General features: G+C 39.7%; 1 protein-coding gene across 2 annotated transcripts in view; it reads left to right on the top strand.

Annotated features, from left to right (window-relative positions):
* Window positions 1–5,682: 5,682 nt before the first annotated feature.
* The window catches only part of CYSLTR1 (cysteinyl leukotriene receptor 1), a 100,838-nt gene continuing 81,907 nt past the window's right edge, over window positions 5,683–24,613 (top strand). Inside the window, exons 1-2 of one of the 2 annotated variants that reach the window (XM_058292211.1) lie at window positions 5,683–5,943; window positions 6,965–7,054. In XM_058292211.1, coding sequence (XP_058148194.1) covers window positions 7,052–7,054 — 3 coding nt within the window. In that variant the 5' untranslated portion in view covers window positions 5,683–5,943; window positions 6,965–7,051. The remainder of the gene's footprint in view (window positions 5,944–6,964; window positions 7,055–24,613) is intronic. The other variant, XM_058292212.1, reaches the window with a different exon arrangement.

Raw genomic sequence — 24,613 nt, 5'->3', positions numbered from 1 at the left:
CTGATATTAATATAGCTACTCCTGCCCTTTTTTGGTTATTGTTTCCTTGTAAGATTATTTTCCAGCCATTCACTTCAATGTCCTTGAATCCCTGGGTCTAAGATGTGTTTCTTGTTGACAGCAGGCATTTGGGTCAATTTCCTTATCTAATCTTCCAGTCTGAGTCCTTGACAGGCGAGTTTAATCCATTGACATTCAGTGTTATTACTTTCAAGGAATTACTTATATTAGCCATATTTTCTTTGGATTTGTGTTTGTAATGTTTTGTTTAATTTTCTTTTTCTGTTTTTGTCTTTTTAGTTGCTCCTGCACTCTCCTCCAACTCTGTCTCTCTTTTGTTTTTATCTTTCTTCCTACAGAACTCCCTTTAGTATTTCTTGAAGGGTAGTATTCCTGTTGGCATATTCTCTTAGTTCTGGTTTATCTGTGAATATTTTGAACTCTCCATTATTTTTGAATGCTAACTTTGCTGGATAGAGTATTCTTGGTTGAAATTTTTTTTTTAGTACCTTGCCTGTGTCATACCACTGCCTTCTTGCCTCCATGGTTTCAGATGAGAAATCAGCACTTCATCTTATGGAGCATCCTTTGTATGTGATGGTTCTCTTTTCTCTTGCTGCTTTAGTATATTCTCTTCATCTTGAGCATTGGATAATTTGACAACTATATGTCTTGGGGTAGGCTTGTTGGGATTTATGCTGTTTGGGGTGCATTGTGATTCCTGGACATGTACATGCATCTCCCTCAGTAGGTTTGAGATGTTTTCAGCCATTTTTCCCTCCAGCACCCCTTCTGTCCCTTTTCCCTTCTCTTCTCTTTCTGGGATGCCTATAATGCATATGTTTGTGCATTTTTTATTGTCATTCATGTCCTTAAGTCCCTGCTGAATTTTTTCTATCTTTTTATCGCTCAGTTCTACTATCTGTTTATTGTCAGATATACTGTACTTCCACATCCCTAATTATTTCTTCTGCTTCAAGTCTGCTCTTATTTGCTGAGAGTGTATTTTTGATTTCTTGAATTGTGCTGTTCATCACCATCTTATCTGTTATCTTTATCTTTTTGTGTATGATTGCAATTTCCTCTGTATTCTCTCCAAGTGTTTTCTGCATATTCTTAATCTCTTCCTTCACTTCATCAAATTGGTCCCTTAATATATGTTTTGAGAGCTTTAATTACTTGTGCAAAGTTCTGCTCCTCTTCCTGATTTTGAGTTTGTTCTTTGAATTGGGGCATGTTTTCCTGATTATTGGTTTGGTTTGTAGTTTTTTGTTGTTGTCTGATCATTCTATCTTGATGGGTTTAATCAGTTGCTTAGCTTCTTTGTCTAGTTTGGGGTTTAATTACTTTCTGTTTTTTCCTGTGTGTCAAGTCTTCTCTTTTTCACTTTGTTTGTCTTATTCTATTTCCTTGTTGTTGGTTAAGTTCACTTGAAGGAAAAAATTAGGGCCAGAGAAAGCAAAAAGAGTAAGTTAAGAAAATGAATAATAGTAGTATTGACAGTTGATATTAACAGAGGAACCATGTGAGATCTAGGAGAATGGATATTATACTCAGGTAAGTTATGTAGTGTTTTAACATTAAGAAAGTAGAGTACCTATAATGAGACAGTAAACTGAATATGGGGAGGAATGTGTGAATTAAAAGGCTAGTGTGTTCAGGAGAGAGGAAAAGAAAAAAGAAAGGGCAATAATGTGAAGAGTGAATATAAGACAGAAAACAGAGCAAAGGTATTAGAAATAAAAAGTCAGAAAAATAGCGGGGCAAAGAAAGGGATGTGTAATGTAAGAGGAACAATAAATGATGGTGGATAGAAAGATGTAGAGGAAAGGAGATAATTTTTGGTGGCCAAAATCAACACACAGACAAGAGGAAATGGAGGATGAGGAAATACAGTGATTGTGAAGCGCTCCCTGCAGCACCTAATGGAAAAAGAATAAAAAAGAGGAGAAAGAAAGAAAGAAAAAAGAGGGGGTGAGCCAAAAGGGAGAGGGGAAGCATGCAAGAAAAAGAAAAAGAGGGGGAAAAAAAGAAGAAGAAAGGCCCTTGGGGGAATAAAAAGGAAGGAAAAACAAGAAGACAAACCAACAAAATACTAGACAAAGTAACAAGCAAGGAATCCTCTTTGTAGTTAAATAAAATGCTTAGGGTTCTGAAGTTCCCCCTTTCTCTTTTCCTCACTTCCCTCTCTCCCAGGCAGCAGGAAAGCTGCCTGAGAGGTCCAGTAGGAGATTCAAGTGCATCCTTGTTGAACCAGCTCTGCACAGAAAGCAATGACTCTTAATTTCCAGAGAGAGAGCACCCACACCTCACCAGGAACTCCAAGTATACTATTGGAACCTTGGAAAGCACCTCCCAAAGTCTCTCTCCTTTAGGTGTGCTATGAGAGTGCTAGTTGATTTTCTGACTCCACCTTCTCCCAGACCAAGTTTCCTATCCCAGGGTATTTAGATGAATTGGGCTATCTCAGTAGATTCGCCACTCCTCTCTTCCCAGGCTCTCCCCAAGCCAACCGGTATGCGTCTCCAAGTGCAAAAAAAAAAGGGGAGGGGGAAGGGACCAGAAAATTGAACCTCCATTCCCTGGTCCCTCTGGTGCACCCCCCACCGAATCCCTCCCACTCATGGTGTCAGTCCAAAACTGGAGTGCTAGGGCAATCCTGGACCTCCGGGAGCACTGGACTTGGGAAAGGGAAGTCTGGGACACTGCAGACTCAGGGTATGTAGGTCTGTGGGACACGGGCTACAGGGGCTTAGGGGACATGGACCTTGGGACCATGCATCTAGGGATCATGGGGCCTAGGAACACCACCGCATAGCTGACAGTTCTCAGGGAACACTGCAGCAGCCAGCCCTAGGGGGAAAGGTCCTGTCTCCCCAAAGCCTCCGACTTTCCATACTTGCAACCCTCCATTCTACCTTTAGCAAGCACTACCTCTGTCACCGTCTCTCCAAATCGACATCCACACACCTTCTGTCTTGCAAAAACCCAAAGCAGTCCACTGCGGCAAGACTTCAACCGAACTTGGTTCCCTCATTGCAGGAGTGACTATGAGGTGCACTCACTCAGACACCATCTTGCCTATTCACCCTACTCTGGAATTTATGTTCCCCAGGGTGACACAGTTGGACTCAGTTATGGTTTCCCTACACATGACTCTTCTGTTCTTCTATTTGAACCTATAATTTGAATTAATACTAGAGTTGGTAGTCCAAGAGACTTAAATCTTTGGGTTGTCTATGTGCCAGCTGGGCCCTGAATCTCAACAAAGTTGTAACATCTACACTCCAGTTCACTTGTCTCACCAGGGCAATTAACAAAGACGTGATGATGGACAACTACCAAACCAAGGAACTGAGAGAGTCAACAACTGCAAGCAACAGAGTCCCATTCATCAGCCCTAATGGACTGCAGGCCCCTCTCAATTAGAGACAGAGTGGACATAACCTTCCCAGAATCCTCAGGATTGGAGAATGAACTATATACTAAATTAGACTTACTAGTATACTCCTATAGACTTATTGTGAGTCTAGCAATGGAATGATTTATATCACTGATGTGGGGGCAGTGGCCTCTGGAAGTTCTGAGGGCAGGAAGAGGGAAAAACAGGTGTAATTCAGGGGCATTTTCAGGACTTGAGAATTGTCCTGAATGGCATTAGAATGACAGTTACAGGCCATTATATATCTTGCCATAACCTATAGAATCAGGTGAGAGAGAGTGTAAACTACAATGTAAACTTTAATCCATGCTTAGTGGCGATGCTCCAAAATGTGTTCATCAATTGCAATGAATGCACTGCACTAATGAAGGATGTTGTTAATGTGGGAAAATGTGGGATGTGTGGGGAGCAGTGCATATGGGAATCCCCTATATATTTTAAGTAACATTTATGTAACCTAAGTATCTTTAAAAAAATTAGGTGTAATATGGTGGTATTTTGAGACATTGGAATTGTCTTGAATCATGTTGCTGTGATGGATACACACTGTTATATATCTTGTCATAACTTACAAAAATGTGTGGTAGAGAGTTTAAACTATAATTTAAACTATAATCCATACTTAGTGGCAATGCTCCAATTTGAGTTCATCAATTGCAACAAATATTCCACATTAATGAAGGAAGGGTAGGGAGTGGAGTATACGGGAATTCCCACATTTTTATGTAACCTAAGTATCTTTAAAATTTTTTAAATTTGGTTGGAAAGGCTTTTCCCCAACCACCAAACCCAAGGATTTACAAAATGAGATAGAGCTTCCAGGGGTCTGAGAGGCCAGGTCCCAGATTGGCTAGGAAATTTTTCTGGTACCTAGACGTGCACAGCTTGAGCCAATTGCTTTGTTCCTACAGCTTGTAGCAGGCCAGAGGACTATTAATGGGCTCATATTTTACTGAATGCATCAAACTATTTATTGATTATGAGGTAATGTTTAAAAAGCATTTTTAAAAGGCTAAATTGTGCCATTACCCTTTTGAAAAATTTAAACGTGAATCAATATAATTGATGTAATAAACATCAAGGTGCTGGCCCAGATTCCAATCAGCACATACCAAACTGCTATGTTCTCTATTCTCTAGAAGCCAGACAGAACACTCCATAGTTTGAACACCCCAGAGCTTAACTGAAGGCCAAAAGCACTCACTTAATTCTCAATTTCCTAACGCAAGACTACTGGCATGAAGCCCAGTCATTCCAGACCATTCTCAGTGGGACAGAAAACACACACACACTTTTAACGCAGAGGAGGCAATTAGTTGCTCTTGGGATTTCAGGAACACTAAGGCAATAATTTTCCAGGACAGTAATGCACCAGAAAGGAAACGGTATTTTAAAATGTGGATAGAGCAGGAGTGCCCTTCATGAAGGAATGAAAAAGAAAAAGATAAGGGCGGCAGACTTGGCCCAGTGGTTAGGGCGTCAGTCTACCACATGGGAGGTCTGCGGTTCAAACCCCAGGCCTCCTTGACCCGTGTGGAGCTGGCACACATGCAGTGCTGATGCGGGCAAGGGGGGGCCCTGCCACGCAGGGGTGTCCCCCGCATAGGGGAGCCCCACGCGCAAGGAGTGGGTCGCATAAGGAGAGCCGCCCAGCGCGAAAGAAAGTGCAGCCTGCCCAGGAATGGTGCCGCACACATGGAGAGCTGACACAAGATGACGCAACAAAAAGAAACACAGATTCCCATGCCGCTGACAACAACAGAAGCGGACAAAGAAGACGCAGCAAATAGACAGAGAACAGACAACCAGGGTCGGGGGGAGGGGAGAGAAATAAATAAATAAATCTTTTAAAAAAAGAGAGAAAGATGAAATTTATCTTGCCTAAGATCAAGTTTTACATAATACCAGTTATATTAGCATAATTGGAATTTTCTCCACCTACAAATATTCTAACCACCCATCCTCCAGTCAAAAACATCAGAGAGAACTAAATAAGACACAGTACACTCTTCCTTGCTTCCCATGTCAGAGCAGATGCATGATTTCCTGAGGAGGATTCTGTTGCTGGAGTCTGGCATAAAAGCTCACTTACACACACTGCAATGTGTAAGTCTCTATTTTCTATTGTTCCTCCCTCTCTCTCCTCCCCTTCCTCCACTTCGCACTAGAGGAGCCAAACTCATGCGTGCTTTGAACAGTTTGGGGACTAATCAGAAAGAGGAAGAAGAATCTGTATATATTGGCTAACAAATGTGCCCAGCCCTTTACATTCTTGAAAATAGCAGCTCCCAAACCTTTTCAAAGAAGTTTGGCAAAAAAGCAGGCTTCCTGTGAGTGGTGTGTGCCTTCAAGACTCTCCAAGGTATCCAGACTCACAACGCAGCTCACCAAAGAGGTTTAGCTCTCTAAGGGACTGGCAGATTGGATTTACTGAAGACTTGAAGCTTGCTTCGATAGATGAACATAAAAGGACCCTAAACTGACATGCTTGAAGGTAGCAGGTAAGGAGATTCAGTATTTCAATGTTAGGAACAAAGCAGTGTGCAGTAAAATTCTGCTAATGGCAGATTTTTAGCAAATTCCTGGGAGTTTTGGGGTAACTAATCTGCCTTGCCTGCTTTAAATTAGGTTGCTAGTATGAATTATTTTCTGCTTTTTTTCCTGGCCAGAGATTTGATTTTATCAGTCTGTCAACAAATATTGCTCAGTGCTTCTTCTAGGGGCTCAATGAGGCAAAAGACGCTGGAGACACTCCCCAAACCTCCAACCCCTTTCAAATTAAGCCAGAAATGTAGGGCAAGATTTAAAATCCTATTTTAAGGGCTCAGTAGAGTTTCTCTAATGTGTCATGGCAGTTTCCTTCAAGATGGAAAAAATCATACAGTGACTGCTAACGGTACATCAAACAGTGAGGAGTGATCTATTGTTTTCACAAGGCAGTTTCACATTCATTATCCCACTTAAAGCTTTCAATACTCTGTAATATAGACAATGTAGGTGTTACTATACCTGTTTTACAAATGAGGAAACAGAGAAATTATGTAATTTTCACACACTGCAAAACTAGAAATTGGTGAATTATGTCTGAAGACTGCCAATAGAAAATTCTTTCAACTACAAATTTGAAACAAATCAGACACACTAAATTTACACAGATCCAACAATTCCTACATTTTAGTAAAAATCTTTGACCAGGAGCATTCTCCTACTTGGCAGCAATGGGTTGGATTCAGTGGTTTCACTTTACAGAGCTCTGATTATTTTGGAACCTAAAGCAAAATGTGACTATATCTGGACTCAGGACTCTATTGCATTTTAAATATATTAATGAAATGTTTTTATAGACGATTTTTAAGTTTATGGTATCTACTGAAATAAGTCAATCATTCCAAAATAATTTTTGTTTTTTTATTATTAATGACTCAATTAGAACTAAAAGCCACCTGTGACTACATAATAAATAAATCAACGACCTCAATACTATATTTACATCCATTACCTTAACAAAAAGTTGTTCCCCAGGTCCTCATAATATTTACATGACTACGCCAGCCAGTCAATTCCTGCCAATAAAATAAATCAGCCTGGGAGTCAGTGCGCCTACCCAGAATGGTGAGTGAAAGAAAATTAACAGATTGCATATAAATCTGACTAACATTTCAATGTCTTCCTAATGCAGAATCATCAATTCTCATTTTCCACTACCTTCTCCCTCCTACCCTTAATCAAGCTAATGATTCATTTAGAAACTATTTATCTGGGTGAAAGCAAGACTCTTCCATGGTGCAGAAAATTATAAATTTGCCTTTGCAGTATCACTGACTGATAATAGCAGAAATTAAAGGGAAGGCTCCAAAATTTAAGATACGTTCATATTTGATACCATGAAGGGTAACTATCATAATCTCCCATATGATATAACTCTACATAAATCTCTTCTTTGTAGCCAGTATATTTCTTTTGTTCCTTTGAATGACATTAACTATATTGTAATCCATTTCAAATGTTAATCAGGCTCAATACTCTATGTGGCACAAAGTAAGTTAAGACATAGTCCCTGGCCTTGGGAAAAAGACAATATTTTGAGGGATACAAAAGTTATCCAACATAAAAACATAAGGTATTAAATCATATTTTAATGACAAAGGAGTTCAGAGAAGAAAGATAGCAATGGGCTGAATGGAGAAGTCATCACAAAGAAACCAAAATGAGATGGGCCTAATGAAATATCTAAGATTTGGTCCATTTCTTACATTTGGTGTATTTCACCCAACTTTCCCTATTATTAACACTCTGTATTAGTATTATATATTTGTTGTAGTTCATGAAAGAACATTCTCATATCTGTTCTGTTAACCACAGTCGAGAAGTAATATTTTGACAATGCTTTTTCATCATTTCTAACAAATGTTACACAACATAGCAAGGTATTGATTGTGGGGTGATGTTTGGGAGCCTTGTGTGTTATACATATTTGTTCTGCAAGTTCACAACTTCACTTATACACTTATGTTTATATATCTCCATGTATGAATGATATACTTCAATAAAATTTTAAATGAAAAAATATATCTATAAGATTTGGAATCAGTCTGAGCAAATTTGCCCTGTATATAGTAAGTGACCAATATATATTGTTTGAATTCAATTCTAGTAACAGAAATTTTATGTCAGAAAATTTATTGCAGCAGGAGTGAGCTTGGCACCAGCAGGGCACATTGAGAAGCTTGATCTGTCCAGGTAAATGAGTTCAGTTGGGGAATAACAGAAAATAAACGTGAGTAAAAATTTAAGGCCACATTATTAAAGACATTGCACTCCAGGAACTTTTTAATGGGTAATCATTTCACCAAACTTTGAGTAAGTGAGGACATGATGGAAAAGTGTTTTAAACAGATGAATCTGGTAGAGTTTCATAGACTTGACTATATTTGGGGAAAATTGGAGGTGAGGAGACTACTTATAAGGTGTAACTTAATGAGACACTTAACTAGGTTGGTGACAGTGGAAATGAAATGGAGAGAAACTCGAGAGACATTTAAAGGAAGAAGAGCTGAAAGTTGATGAGTGATTAGACAAGAAATCTAGAAGAGGAACAAGTCAAGCTGCCTCTGACATTTGGCAACCTGTAAGATCTAGGTAGTGATGTTACTATTCATAGAAATAGGTAACTTGGGGGTAGGGGTGGGAAGCATAGGACATAATGAGTTCTGATTGGGACCTATTGAATTTGAGGTAATGGCAAGAATTCCAAGTATAAATGTCTGGCGAATGGTTGGACAAAATGGCTCTGAATGTGAGTGATGGGTAAGCTTCCCTGCAGTTTGTTTTTTACTTTTTTTAATTGAAGTTTATCTTTCATACATGAACATCCATAAACAATAAGTTTATAGTAATTGTGGTGAACTTGCAAAACAAACATGCATATCATCATACTAATCCCGTATACCACCCTACCACCAACACTTTGCATTGCTGCAAACTATTTGTTACAAATTATGAAAGAGCATCATCAAAATACTACTATTAACTATAGCTCATATCTTATATTTCATATATTTTCCCCCAACCCACCCAGTTATTAACACCCTGTATTAATATTATATACTTGTTATAGTTTGTGAAAGAATGTTTTCATATTTGTTCAGTTAACCACAGTCCATCATCTGCCACAGGATTCACTGTTATACAGTCCCATGCTTTGCATAATCTATTCAAAGCATACACACAGTGACTTTCATATTCATCAGAGTTGAGATGTCTTCACATCATTCAATTTCAGAATGTTTTCATTACTCCAAAAGGAAAAATCCCCGTATTCCCTTATAACCCCCCATTGGTCCTTTGAATTGATATATCTTCTTTGTCATTGCTGCAAAAATATTACAATATTGCTGTTAACTATAATCCATAAATTACAATAGTTGCAATTTTCCCATGTATCACCATACTCTTAACACTTTGTAAAAAGAACCTTCTCATACTTATGCTATTAACCACAATCTTCATCCACCACCAAAATCACTATGTTATACAGTCCCTGGATTATTCTCTAGTTTCCGCTCAACTGATACATTGCATCCACAGACTACCCCTTTCAGTCAAAGTCACATTTATAAATCAGCAGTTAGTTATACTCACTATAATATATTACCATCAACTCTATTGTATTGCCCTGATAATATAAACTAAATATGATGAGTAAACTCATGGAGTTAAACGCTAGAGTATAGGTTACTAGAAAATAGGATGTGGCTTGAGAATGGGAGTGATGCTTAATGTACATAAAATTTTTACTAAGGTTTATTGTAAATGTGTGGAAATGAATAGAGTTCATGGTACTACATTATAGTGAGTACAACTAACCCTTCAGTTTTTAATACCAGTGAGAATGCTGCTAAGCATATCCCTGCAAATGCCAAGAAAGTTATATATCGTGATGCTCCACCTGAGTGGTACCAGATCTTCCTGTCCTCCTTCTCAACATCCTTGTTCACCATGGTGAAAAGTCACTGGGATCATTATTATAAGCATGGTTGTTTATAGGTTAAATTTCCATAGAGGATGCGTAGCTTTGCTCCAGTCAGTCAACAGTCAATCACTCAAAAAACATCAATTGCTTATTTTTCTATGTGTAAAATATTGGCATAGGCTAGGAAATGGGATCATAAAGCTTAAGATCAAAAGGTTGGATTTTTTCTCTACTGACCTAGGGGAGTTCACAATTTACCTAGACAGATAAGATTCTTATACATTAGAAGATACAATACAAGGTAGTAGAATAATGGGTGCCATAGGATTGGTACAGAAAATGAACATAATATACGTTCGGAAAAGAGAGAGGTGGGAGTGGAATAGGGAAGTCAGAGTAGGTATCAGGAAGTGGGACCTGAGCTAAACCTATTTTGGGAAGTAAAGAGAATTTTTAAATTTACATTTGTATGGTGCTGTGCAGTTTACAAAACAGTCTTATTTGCTCTTATTCATTTATAAATCCATTCAACAAACATCAGTGAGCAGCAGCAATATAAAAAGATTGCTACAACATTGCTCCTAACCTCCCTGAGCTCAGACTTACAGAACAACTAACTTTTTTCATTTGACAATAATAGGATATGTGGAAAGGAGAAAAGAGTGTAAATAAAAGTGGTGACCCTCTAGGCTGCACTCTCGTAAAATCTAAGTTTCCTGTATCTTGCCACTGCTCAGCAGAAGTGGAGGAAGTATCTGTGTTCTGAAGCTGAGTACTGAGTTTCAGTTTCCCCCACTTCCTCTTCTGTTTTAGCCCTACCCTTGTCACCCCACCCTTTTTGGCACTCCTCCAACACATACAGATCATCCATTTCATGGTTTCTAGCTTTTATTAGAAAGATGAAGGAAGTCTTGGGGTGATATTTGAATTAATAGAATCATAAACTACATCCAGATACTGAATTAACCTTTCATTATCTCCTATTGATTCAATTCATAAACATCCATCATCAGTCTCACCCAGGCCATATAGTTAGGAGCATCCTTGGGCTTTAGATGCTAAACAATCTAGGCCACTTTTGACTACTACCAGACTACTAGGTTATTTTAAAGTAAATTTTATTTCAAGTTCAAAAGATAATATAACAGACACAAGGCAGATTAACAAGTTATGGAAGCATTATTCCAAAAAAAAATCTATCCAGGTACTTTTATCACATCCTAAAAAGAAACCCAATTTTTTCTCTCCAGTATTCAGAAAGATACACAGATAAACATAGATTCATTAAAAGGTCTCTTTGTTAATGAAGAAAATTAAGAAGATAAAAAAATTTAATCATATTCATATTTCATAAAATGAAATGCCATATTCTTTTTTTTTCTTTTTTTGATTGACTTTTAATTAAATTTTTAAAATTAATTTATTGAAGCATATCACTCATACATAAACATATATAAACAAGTGTATAATAATAGCTGTGAGCTTACAAAACAAACATATATAACATCATACAGGACTCTCATAACTCACCCTACCACCAATAACTTCCATTGTTTTTAAACCATTTTAACTAATGATTAAAGAACATTGTCGAAATATTACTACTAACCAAAGTATTTTCCCCCAACCAACCATATTATTATTTTCTTTATATCATTTATATATGACATACATAAACAATTAAGTGCATAGTAAATGTTGTGAACTTACAAAGCAAACATGCATAACATCATTCTGGGATCCCATATATCAACCCTCCACCAACACCTTGCATTGTCGTGAGACGTTTGTTATAAGTTATGAAAGAATATTGTCAAAAACTTACAACTAATCATAGTCCTTATCTTACATTTGTTGTGATTTTCCCCCAACCCACCCTGTTATTTTTTTTTTTAATTAATTTTTTTTATTTTTTATTGACTTTGTAATAATATTACATTAAAAATATATATGTGAGGTCCCATTCAACCCCACCCCCCCACCCCCCCTCTCCCCCCCCCCCAACAACACTCGTTCCCATCATCATGACACATCCATTGGATTTGGTAAGTACATCTTTGGGCACCTCTGCACCTCATATACATTGGTTCACATCATGGCCCATACTCTCCTCTATTCCATCAAGTAGGCCCTGTGAGGATTTACAATGTCCGGTGATTACCTCTGAAGCACCATCCAGGGCAGCTCCATGTCCCGAAGACGCCTCCACCTCTCATCTCTTCCTGCCTTTCCCCATACCCTTTGTCCATTATGTCCACTTTTCCCAATCCAATGCCACCTCTTCTATGTGGACACTGGATTGGTTGTGTCCATTGCACCTTTATGTCAAGAGGAGGCTCAGATTCCACCTGGATGCTGGATGCAATCCTCCCATTTTCAGTTGTAATCACTCTAGGCTCCATGGTGTGGTGGTTGTCCTTCTTCACCTCCATCTTAGCTGAGTGTGGTAAGTCCAATAAATCAGATTGTAGGTGCTGGAGTCTGTTGAGGCTCAGGATCTGGCTATCACATTGTCAGTCCAGAGATTCAAATCCCCTAAATATATCTTAAACCCCAACATTAACTGCACCTCCAGCACATTAGCATGAAAGTCTTATGAAGGGAGATCCCATCTGAGTCCAGATTCATCACACATAAACACCATTTCCAAAGAGGGGCCATCTGCCCTGGTAGTTAACCCCATCGGCCATGACCATAACTCCCATGGGTCTCTTTAGCCCTCAAAGGAGCCAATATCTGGGGGTTGTATCTGCTTTATCTGTCTCTCTGACTCTGCTCAGTTGTGCATGAGGGCAAACCTTCTGCCAGCCTCCAGACTCTTTTTTAGAAACTCGTAGCCATATAAACTCATTTCTCCTTTCCATTTCCCCCTTACTTTAGGTCAAACAGCATTTTAAAGTCATGGTATTTTATGTAGACATGGATATTCTGCTGATCCGCATTGAACCTTCCGTATAAGGTCATTTTCCAGTTGCATCATCAGTTGGTAGTTGATAGTGGTCCCTCGTTGCCAGGGAGGCTCATCCCCGGGTGTCATGTCCCACGCTGGGGGGAAGGCATTGCATTTACATGCTGAGTTTGGCTTCGAGACTGGCCACATTTGAGTAACATGAAGGCTGACAGAAGGAAATTCCCAGGCACAAAGTTGCTCTAGGCCTTGTTCTTATTTTGGGTTTATCAGCTCACAAGCATAGTCATTAGTATCAGGGGCTCACTGTTGAACCCTCACTCCCTCCCGGTCCCCACCACTGTACCTGGGAGACTGTCGCTGCTCCCCTAGGGACCACGACAGAGCACCACTGGCCAGGAACCCAGTACCCCCCCTACTGTGGTTTTTAATTGTTGCCACTATGAGTATATCCAAACATTACCATGCACCCTGGACATATGTTCTGTACAGCTCCCTGTCAGTCATATATCACCTGTCATTGGTATCCCATACCAGTATCCCTCCATTGCCATTGTTGAAACACTCTGTGATCCAGAACTCCCCGAAATTTGAAGCCCACTATAATGTCATGGTCCCTAACTAGGGAATGGCATATAGCGATGAGTTTAAAGGATAGATAAAGAACTTGGATAAAGTTAGATAAAGAACTTAGATAAAGAATGTTGACTTGAAAAAATTCCACATCCTATTTTTTTCTCTTTTTCCCCCCCCCCCCCTAATTATTCAGCTTTTCTTCACAGGAGTCCTAGACCACAGCAATGTATATATATAATATACAGCACTCCCACACATCCACCAGAAAACCTTTTCCCTTCCACAGTGATACTCTTATGCCCTATTCATATCATATTTACTTAAAGTGATGTACAGAGTCTGAGACATTAGCTTTCTAACAAGGTGACATCTGTGCTTACATTATGGTGCATACTTTAGGATACACAGTTCTTTACATTTTTAGTTATCCTATGTTTTACATTATGGTTTACATTATCAGTCTGTCATCTCCTATATGTTATGGTGTAATATTAAATGTTTTATATACATCCTTGTGTACTCTCAAGAAACTCCTCTCTTACCCCCCATTTACTTTGGTTCCACACATTTAACGTCCATTTTCCCTTCCACCTTGGTGCCCTCAGTGATAGCCAACCTCCGTTTCCTGAGGAGCCACTTCCAGAGATAGATGGAATAGTGTTCAGGGCCTAACTTGCTCAACTGCCCCAATGCCCTGGGAGCCACCCTTTCTCTCGAGGGATACAGTTCCCTCTATTGGATGGCATTAGTCCTCCCCAGGATGTGGGTCCACCCCCACTCTCACTACTTGGGTTTCTACCCCATGGTGACACCCACTCTGGCAGAATGAGCATTTAGACATTCCCCAGGAGCCCGTCCTGCATCAGACCCTCCCCTCCGAGCATTCTAAACAGGTAACCCTCTTTATTATATTTTGATATGATTTTCTCGGCATTTTACTCTCCACCAACACCTGACCCTCTCCTGGTTCGTATGCTACCCCTCCCTCCCCCCACTTTTGGGCAACGTTACCCACCCGTCCCTCCCCAGCCACCCTCAAACCTGCAAAGCCCCAAGCAAAGGCAACCCCTTGCCCCCCTTTTATCTCTTCTTTGTGTTCATACTTACCACCATCTCGTCTTAAATTCCACCCCTGCAGACATCGGCTCATATCCTTCCTCCACCCTCCGATTTCCTGCAAGCCTATCGTTCAGTCTCTTGCTATCTAGGGCAGCTTGTTTATTTCATATCATTGAGGTCATGTAGTATTTGTCCTTCAATGTCTGGGTTGCTTCACTCAACATAAGGTTCTCAAGATTCATCCATGTTATCACATGTGTTTGTAGTGTGTTTGTTCTTACAGCCGAGTAGTATTCCATTGTGTGTATATACCACATTTTATTGATCCACTCGTCTGTTGATGGGCATTTGGGTTGATTCCAACTTTTGGCAATAGTGAACAATGCTGCTATGAACATTGGTGTACATATATTGGTTTGTGTTCTTGTTTTCAGTTCTGCTGGGTATATTCCCAGCAGTGGTATTGCTGGGTCATATGGCAAATCTATGGCTAGTTTTTTGAGAAACCGCCATACTGTTCTCCAGAATGGTTGGATCCTTCTGCATTCCCACCAGCAGTGGATGAGTGTTCCCCTTCCTTCACATCCTCTCCAGCACTTGTATTCTTCTGTTTTTTTCATAGCTGCCAATCTTATGGGTGTAAGATGGTATCTCATTGTGGTTTTGATTTGCATTTCCCTGATAGCTAGAGATTTGGAACATTTTTTCATGTGCTTTCTTGCCATTTGTATTTCTTCTTCGGAGAAGTGTCTGTTTAAGTCTTTTTCCCATTTTTTAAATGGATTGTTTATCTTTTTATTTTCAAGATGTAGGAGTTCTTTATATATGCAAGTTATAAGTTTCTTATCAGATATATGATTGCCAAATATTTTCTCCCACTGTGTGGGCTCCCTTTTTACTTTCTTGACAAACTCCTTTGAGGTGCAGAAGGCTTTAATTTTGAGGAAGTCCCATTTATCTATTAGTTCTTTTGCTGCTCGTGCTTTTGGTGAGATATTCATAAATCCATTACCTATTACAAGGTCCTGTAGATGTTTCCCTACACTGCTTTCTAAGGTTTTTATGGTCTTGGCTCTTATATTTAGGTCTTTGATCCATCTTGAGTTGATCTTTGTATAAGGTGTGAGATGGTAATCCTCTTTCATTCTTCTACATATGGCTATCCAGTTCTCCAGACACCATTTGTTGAATAGGCCACTCTCTCCCAGTTGAGAGGGTTTGGTGGCTTTATCGAATATTATGTGGTTGTATATGTGAGGTTCTACATCAGAGCTTTCAATTCGATTCCATTGGTCTATATGTCTCTCCTTATGCCAATACCATGCTGTTTTCACCACCGTAGCTTTATAGTATGTTTTGAAGTCAGGTAGTGTGATTCCTCCAATTTCGTTTTTCTTTTTCAGTATGTCTTTGGCTATTTGGGGTCTCTTTCCTTTCCAAATAAATTTCATAGTTAGTTTTTCTAGTTCCTTAAAGAAGGCTGCATTGATTTTTATTGGGATTGCATTGAATGTGTATATCAATTTTGGTAGGATAGACATCTTAATAATGTTCAGTCTTCCTATCCATGAACAAGGAATAGTCTTCCATTTATTTAGGTCTTCTTTGATTTCCTTGAACAATCTTGTATAGTTCTCAGTGTATAAGTTCTTTACCTCTTTAGTTAAATTTATTCCTAAGTATTTGATTTTTTTATTTACTATTGTGAATGGTATTTGTTTCTTGATTTCCTCCTGATCTTGCTCATTATTGGTGTACAGAAATGCTACTGATTTTTGCGCATTGATCTTATAACCTGCGACTTTACTAAACTCATTTATGAGTTCTAGAATCTTCGTTGTAGATCTCTCAGGGTTTTCTATGTATAGGATCATGTCATCTGCAAATAATGAAATTTTGACTTCTTCCTTTCCAATTTGAATGCCTTTTATTTCTGGTTCTTGCCTCAGTGCTCGAGCAAGTACTTCTAAGACAATGTTAAATAGGAGCGGCGACAGTGGGCATCGTTGTCTTGTTCCTGAGTTTAGAGGGAAGGAGTCTAGGATTTCTCCATTGTAAACAATATTGGCTTTAGGTTTTTCATATATACTCTTTATCATGTTCAAAAAATTTCCTTGTATTCCAATCATTTGGAGTGTTTTTATCAAGAAAGGGTGCTGTATTTTGTCAAATGCTTTTTCTGCATCAATAGATATAATCATGTGATTTTTTTCCTTCAATCTGTTTATATGGTGTATTACGTTGATTGATTTTCTTATGTTGAACCATCCTTGCATACCTGGGATGAATCCCACTTGGTCGTGGTGTATAATTCGTTTAATGTGTTGTTGAATACGATTAGCAAGTATTTTGTTAAGTATTTTTGCGTCTAGATTCATTAGAGAAATTGGTCTGTAATTTTCCTTTCTTGTGATGTCTTTGTTTGGCTTTGGTACTAGGGTAATGTTGGCATCATAGAAGGAGTTGGGTAATGTTCTTTCTGTTTCGATGGTTTGGAATAGTTTCAGCAGGATTGGTGTCAGTTCTTTCCAGAATGTTTTATAGAATTCACCTGTGAAGCCATCTGGCCCTGGGCTCTTCTTAGTTGGGAGATTTTTAATAACTGATTCTATCTCTCTGCTTGTGATTGGTTTGTTAAGATCATCAATTTCTTCTTTTGTAAATATGGGCTGTTTATGTGTTTCTAGGAATTTGTCCATTTCCTCTAGATTGTCATTTTTGTTGGAATATAGTTTTTCAAAATATCCTCTTATGATAGTCTTTATTTCTGTGGGGTCAGTGGTGATATCGCCTTTCTCATTTCTTATTTTGTGTATTTGCATCTTCTCTCTTTTTTTCTTTGTTAGTGTTGCTAAAGGTTTGTCAATTTTGTTAATCTTCTCAAAAAACCAGCTCTTGGTCTTGTTTATCTGTTCAAGTGCTTTCTTATTTTCTATTTCATTTAGTTCTGCTCTTATCTTTGTTATTTCCTTCCTTCTTCTTCCTGTTGGGTTACTTTGTTGTTGTTTTTCTAATTCCTTCAAATGTGCAGTTAGTTCTTCAATTTTTGCTCTTTCTTCTTTTTTGATATATGAATTTATGGCTATAAACTTCCCTCTCAGTACTGCTTTTGCTGCATCCCATAAATTTTGGTATGTTGTGTTATCATTATCATTTGTTTCAAGGTAGTCATTGATTTCTTTTGAGATTTCCTCTTTGACCCACTGTTTTTCTAAGAGTGTGTTGTTTAATTTCCAAATCGTGGTGTGAAATCTGGGCTTCTTTCCCTTGCAAATCTCCAGCTTGACTCCACTGTGGTCAGAGATAATGTTTTGTATGATTTCAATCTTTCTGAATTCGTTCAGCCTTTCTTTGTGGCCTAGCATATGATCTATCTTGGAGAATGATCCATGTGCGCTTGAGAAAAATGTATATCCTGCTGTGTTTGGGTGTAGCGATCTATATATGTCTATTAGATCGAGCTCCTCTAATATACTATTCAGATGTTTTGTTTCTTTGGTGATTCTCTTTTGAGATGTTCTGTCCAGAGTTGATAGTGGTGTATTAAAATCCCCCACTATAATTGTAGATGTATCTATTCTTTCACTTAGTTTTTCCAGCGTTTGCCTGACGTATTTAGAGGCACCCTTGTTAGGGGCATAGATATTTATGATTGTTCGATCTTCTTGACAGATTTTCCCTTGGACTAAAATGTAGTATCCTTCTTTGTCTCTCACAATTGTTTCACATTTAAAGTCTATTTTGTCTGATATTAATATAGCTACTCCTGCCTTTTTTTGGTTATTGTTAGCTTGTATGATTGTTTTCCAGCCTTTCACTTTCAATCTCCATGCGTCTCTGGGTCTAAGATGTGTCTCTTGTAGACAGCATATGGATGGGTCATATTTCCTTATCCAATGTCCCAGTCTGAATCTTTTGATAGGTGAGTTTAATCCGTTGACATTCAGTGTTATTACTATCAAGGAATTATTTGTGTTAGCCATACTTTGATTGGATTTGTGTTTGTCATATTTTGTTTGTATATATTTTTTTGTCTTTTTTGTTGTTGTTGTTGGTCTTATACTCTCCTCCAACTTTGCCTTTCCTGTTTTTTCCTTTCTTCCTGCAGCATTCCCTTTAGAATTTCTTGAAGGGGAGGTTTCTTGTTGGTATACTCTTTCAGTTTCTGTTTGTCTGCAAATATTTTGTACTCTCCATCATATTTGAATGCTAGTTTAGCTGGATAAAGTATTCTTGGTTGGAAATTTCTTTCCTTTAGTACCTTGACTATATCATACCACTGTTTTCTTGCCTCCATGGTTTCAGAAGAGAAATCTGCACTTAATCTAATTGAGCTTCCCTTGTATGTGATGGTTTTCTTTTCTCTTGCTGCTTTTAGGATTTTCTCTTTGTCTTGAGTATTGGATAATTTGACAAGTATATGTCTTGGGGTGGGCCTGTTGGGGTTTATGACTTGTGGAGTGCGCTGTGCTTCTTGGATATGTACATCTGTCTCTTTCAGTAGATTTGGGAAGTTTTCAGCCATTATTTCCTGCAACACTCTTTCTGACCCCTTTCCCTTCTCTTCACCTTCTGGAATGCCTATAATACGTATGTTTGAGCGTTTTGCATTGTCATTCAGGTCCCTAAATCCTAATTGGATTTTTTCTATCTTCTTATTGACCCCTTCTACTATCTGTTTGATTTCTGATGTACTGTCTTCCACATCACTAATTCTCTGCTCTGTCTCTTCTAGTCTGCTGATATTTGCTGCAAGTGTATTTTTGATTTCTTGAACTGTGGTGTTCATTCCCATCATATCTGTTATGTTTTTGCGTATGTCTGCAATTTCCCCTCCAAGTGATGTCTTCATGTTGTTAACCTCTTTCATTACTGCATCAAATTTGTCGGTGATAAATGTTCTGAGATCTTTCATTGCTTGTGCCAAGTTTTGCTCCCCTTCGTGATTATTGGTTTGTTGATTGGATTCAGCCATGTTTTCCTGATTATTGGTTTGGTTCGTAGATTTTTGTTGCTTTCTGGTCATCTCTTTATTTTGACGAATTTAATCAGTTCCTTAGCTTCTTTGTCTGCTCTTGGAGGTTAATTAGTTGTTATTTTTGCACAGGTGTTATATCTTCTCTTTGTCACTTTTTTCTTCTTATTCTAGTTACTTGTTGTTGGTTAAGTTCACTTTAGAGGAAAGTATTAGTGTTGGGGAAAGGCAATTGTGTAAGCAAGGGAAAAGTGTAAAGTTGTATTGGTGATGTATGTTAATAAAGCAGGAATATGAGATCTGGAAGGATGGAGGTTAGATTCATGTAGATTGTATAGAGTTATAGCTGTAGGTAGAGTACCTTTTATGAAGTTGATGACTGAATTTGGGAGGAATATGGTATGAACTACACAGCTATTGTTTTCATGAGAGAGGGAAAAAGAAAAGAAAGGTAATAGTTTCAAGAGTGGATAATAGACAGAAAACAGAACAAAGGTATTAGAAATTAAGAGTTAGACACTTTGTGGATCAAAGAACGGGAGGTGGGGGGTGGAATATAGGAGAGACAGTAGATGATAGTGGATATCAAGATGCAGGGGAAGGGGGATAGTGTAGGTAGCCTAAATCAGTTCACACAGAAATGAGGCAGTGGAGGATGGGAAAACCCAGCAAATGTGAGGTGTTCCCTGTAGCACCTATTGTATACTTGAATTAAAGTAAAAATAAGTGGAAGATGAGGGACAAGAGGGAAAGAGAAAACCGAAAGAAAAAAAAAACTAATTATAATAAAGAAAAAAGAAAGGCAAGAAGAAAGGAAGAAAGAAAAAGAGGATGGGCAAACGGTGGGGAACGGATAGGGAGAAGAGAGATACAGGTACACACGTGTCACAATTGCAACACTATCTAAAACAACAACTTCCCCCTGCTTTGCCCTAAAACCCCCCGTCTGTCTGCCCAAATGGGTCTGCAAGCACCTCCCTTCCCACAAACCCCCAATAGGCCGCCCAGGGCCCACGAACTCCCCAGTACTGCAGATGCTCAAAAAAAAAAAAAAAAAAAATTAAGTAAAATATATTAAAGAAAAACAACAAAAAACAAACAAACAAACAAAAAAAAAAAAAAAAACAGAAACCCCTCCGCAGGCCCGGCTCCGCCCACCGCGGAGGCTTAGACCGGCTCTGCCCGGCTCCTCACGCCGCCTTGGCCTGGCCTGGCTCCGCCCAGCTCCGCTCGCTACAGCGGCCCAGCCGGCTCCGGCGTCCACCTCCCGCCACCACGGCCTGGACCGGCCCTGCCCGGCTCCGTACCCGCCGCGGCCTGACCCGGGCCCGCCCGGCTCCAAACGCTACCGCGGCCCGCAGCCGGGGCCTGCACCGGCCCCGCCCGGCTCCAAACGCTACCGCGGCCCGCAGCCGGGGCCTGCACCGGCCCCGCCCGGCTCCAAACGCTACCGCGGCCCGCAGCCGGGGCCTGCACCGGCCCCGCCCGGCTCCAAACGCTACCGCGGCCCGCAGCCGGGGCCTGCACCGGCCCCGCCCATCTAAGTCCCCTCTTGACATAGATTTGCAATGGACACAACCAATCCAAGGTCTACAGAGAAAATGTGCCATTGGTGTGGGAAGGGTGGCCATGGTGGCTGCTGGGTGTGGGGAATGGGAGGAAGAGATGAGATGAGGAGGCATTTTCGGGACTTGGATTTGTCCTGGGAGGTGCTTCACGGACAATTACAGGACATTTAGATCCCGCCAGGGCCCATTGGATGGAGAGTATGGGCTATGATGTGGACCACTGACTATGGGGTGCAGCGATGCCCAGAAATGTACTTACCAGGTGCAATGGATGTGTCATGATGATGGGAGAGAGTGTTGCTGTGGTGGGAGTGGGGGGTGGGGGCGGTGGGGTTGAATGGAACTTCATATTTTTTGAATGTAATATTTTTTAAAAAAAGAATCTACCACCTAACACCAGATCTTGAAGATATTTTCCTACAATTTCTTCCAGGAGTTTTATGGTTCTTACTTTTATTTTTAGGTTTTTGATCCATTTTGAGTTAATTTTTGGATAAGGTGTGAGACAGGGGTCCTCTTTCCTGCTTTCAGCTATGGATATCCAATTCTTTCAGCACCATTTGTTGAATGGATTGTTCTGCCCGAGTTGTGAGTTTGACAGGCTAGTCAAAAATCACTTGACCATACACGTGAGGATCTGTTTCTGAACCATAAATTTGGTTCAATTGGTCTACTGTGTCTGTCTTTAGGCCAGTACCATGCTGTTTTTACCACTATAACTTGGTAATATGATTTAAAGTCTGGAGATGAAGGTTCGCCTTTCCTTTTTATGATGTTTCTGACTATTCAGGACCCCTTACCCTTCCAAATAAATTTGATGATCGTGTTTTCATTTTTTAAATTTATTTTATTTTTAAATTTAATATCACACAAAACATTACATTAAAAAACATAAGAGCTTCCATATACCCCACTCCCCCACCCCCACCCCATCAAATTTTTTATTCTATTTTTTTTTAGGACACATAAATAACGAAAAAATGGTACATTCAAAAAATATGAGGTTCCCATAAACCCCCCATCCCCCCTCAACTCACTCTTCCCACATCAACAACCTCTTTCATCATTGTGGTACAGTCATTGCATTTGGTAAATACATTTTGGAGCACTGCTGCACCACATGGATAATAGTTTACAGTGTAGTTTACACTCTACCCCAGTTCATTCAGTGGTTTATGGCAGGATATATAATGTCCAGCATCTGCCACTGCAATATCATTCAGGACAACTTCACATCTGGGATTGCATTGAATCTGTATATCACTTTGAGTAGAATTGACATCTTAGCGATATTTAGTCTTCCAATCAATGAGCATGGAATGTTCTTACAGTTTTTTAGGACTTTTTTATTTCTTTTAAAATTGAGTTGCAGTTTCCTGAATACAAGTACTTTACATCTTTGGTTAAGTTTATTCCTGACTATTAGAGTTTTATATGTCATATTTTATTTTCACCACACTTTTGACACTTTTAGTTACTTTTATTGATATAAACTTCATTTCTAGACTTTCTTCCAGGCCTTTCTCTCCTGACTTTTCTTTTCAGGCTCCAGCACAACCTTTAGTATTTCCTGAAAATCTGGTTTCTTACTTAGAAATTCTCTCAGTTTCTATTTATCTGTGAATATTCTAATCTTGCCCTCATTTTTCAAAGACAGTCTTGCTGGATATAAGATTCTAGGCTGGAAGTTTTTCTCTGGTAGTATCTTAAATATATCAGACCATGTCTTCTTGCCTCCATGGTCTCTGGTGAGAAATCAGCATTTAATCTTTTTGGATATCCCTTATATGTTATGCATTGCTTTTCTCTTGCTGTTCTCAGAATTCTCTTTGTCTTTGGCATTCTCATGAGTATATCTCTCAGAGTCAGTCTATTCAGATTTTTTCAGATGGGAGTATGTTGTGCTTCTTGTACATGGATATGTATGTCTCTCAATAAGGTTGGGAAATTTTCTACCATTATTTCTTCAGATATTCCTTCTACCCCTTTTCCCTTCTCTTCTCCTTCTGGGACACCCATGACACATATGTTTGCATGTCTGTTGCTTTCATTTGGTTCCCTGAGACCTTGTTCAACTTTTTCCGTTCTTTTATTTAACTGTTCTTTTGTATGTTCACTTTCATGGTTATTTCTTCAAGCTCACCAATCCTTTCTTCTGCCTCCTTACATCTGGTATTATATGGCTCCAATGTTTTTTAAATTACATTTATTGCACCTTTCATTCTCATAAGATCTGCTATTTTTCTATGTATGCTTTCAAATTCTTCTTTGTGCTCATCCAGTGTCTTCTTAATATCCTTAATCTCTTTAGCCACCTCATTGAATTTATTAAGGAGATTTCTTTAAACATCTATGATTAGTTGTATCTACTGTCTTATGTCATCTGGAGGCTTATCTTTCTCCCTTAATTGGGCCATAGTTTCCTGTTCCTTGGTGTGGATTGGAAATTTTTGTTGGTGTCTTGGCATCTGGCTTACTAGAGTATTTATTCTGGGTGCAGTTTTTCTCTTTAGTTGAGGGCTTCCTGCCCTTTCTCCTTTGCTGGTTGTTCAGTAGAAGCCAAGCATTTAGTTGGTACTGTAAGCTGTGGAGGCTCAAGCTGCCCTCATTGCCCCAGAGACCAATGAAGCTTCTTCCAATTTTCTCCTTTGCCATGGGTACGGACAGAATCACAGCTGTGTAGAATAATTCAGGTCGTGCAGACCTAGACTGTAGTTGCCCAGAGAGACTAATGGAGCTCCACGCCCCCTTCTCCCCTGTCTGGGACGGGGATGGAGCTGCAGTTGTGGGCAACAATCTATGCAGTATGGGTTCAAAATGACCACAGTTTCCCTAGTAGACTTCTGATTTTCAGTCTATGCCAGCAAAAGTTACCTGCAGTTGCCTGGATAGACTGGTGCAGAGCCTGCCAGCCTCCTCCATGCCAGAGGTGGGGCTGAAGCCTATGCTTGGGCTGCAGGCCATTCAGGGTGGAAGAAACCATTTCCTATGGTCACTGTGATTTTCAGTCAGCCCGGCTTCCCCTCAGGTTTTGGGGAAATAGAGCTTCCAATTTCAGCCACAGAATAGCTCCTGAGGCAGCTCATGCCACCAGAGTAGGATAGTAACCAGCCTCCATGGCTTGGCCAGTAATTTCCTGGAGAGGCTGGCGCAGGTCCCTGCAGCTTCCTCCCTGCTGAAGGTGGCATTGGGACCTAGGCTGGAACTGCAATCTGATCTGGATGGAAAGAAGCCAGTCCCCACCAGCACCGTGATTTCCAGTCTGCCCCACTTCCACTCATGATAGGCACGTAGTTAAAGGTGGTGGCTACCGGCCTTTTTCCGACTTGGACAGGCTTAAACTTTAGCTGTTCTCAGGATTATACTTTATCCCGCTGAATTTACTCATCAGTAGCTGAAATTAGTGCCCAACCATCTCTTCCTCCCTCATTTTTGGGAAGTGGAACTTTCAGTCTGAGCCATGGAATAGCTCCCGAGGTGGCTTGTGCCTCCAGTGGAGAATGGGCACTGGCCCCTGTAGCGTGGAGTGCTCTCCTTATGAGTCTTCTCTGCAGATGGGCAGTCTCCTCCTTCCATTCCTTCAAGGATGTTGCAGGATACTCTTCTGGCCTAC

Source organism: Dasypus novemcinctus, chromosome X, assembly GCF_030445035.2.
Source record: "Dasypus novemcinctus isolate mDasNov1 chromosome X, mDasNov1.1.hap2, whole genome shotgun sequence".
Classification (NCBI taxonomy): Eukaryota; Metazoa; Chordata; class Mammalia; order Cingulata; family Dasypodidae; genus Dasypus; species Dasypus novemcinctus.
Note: the sequence above shows the minus strand (reverse complement) of the source record. Positions and strands in the feature narration are given on the sequence as shown.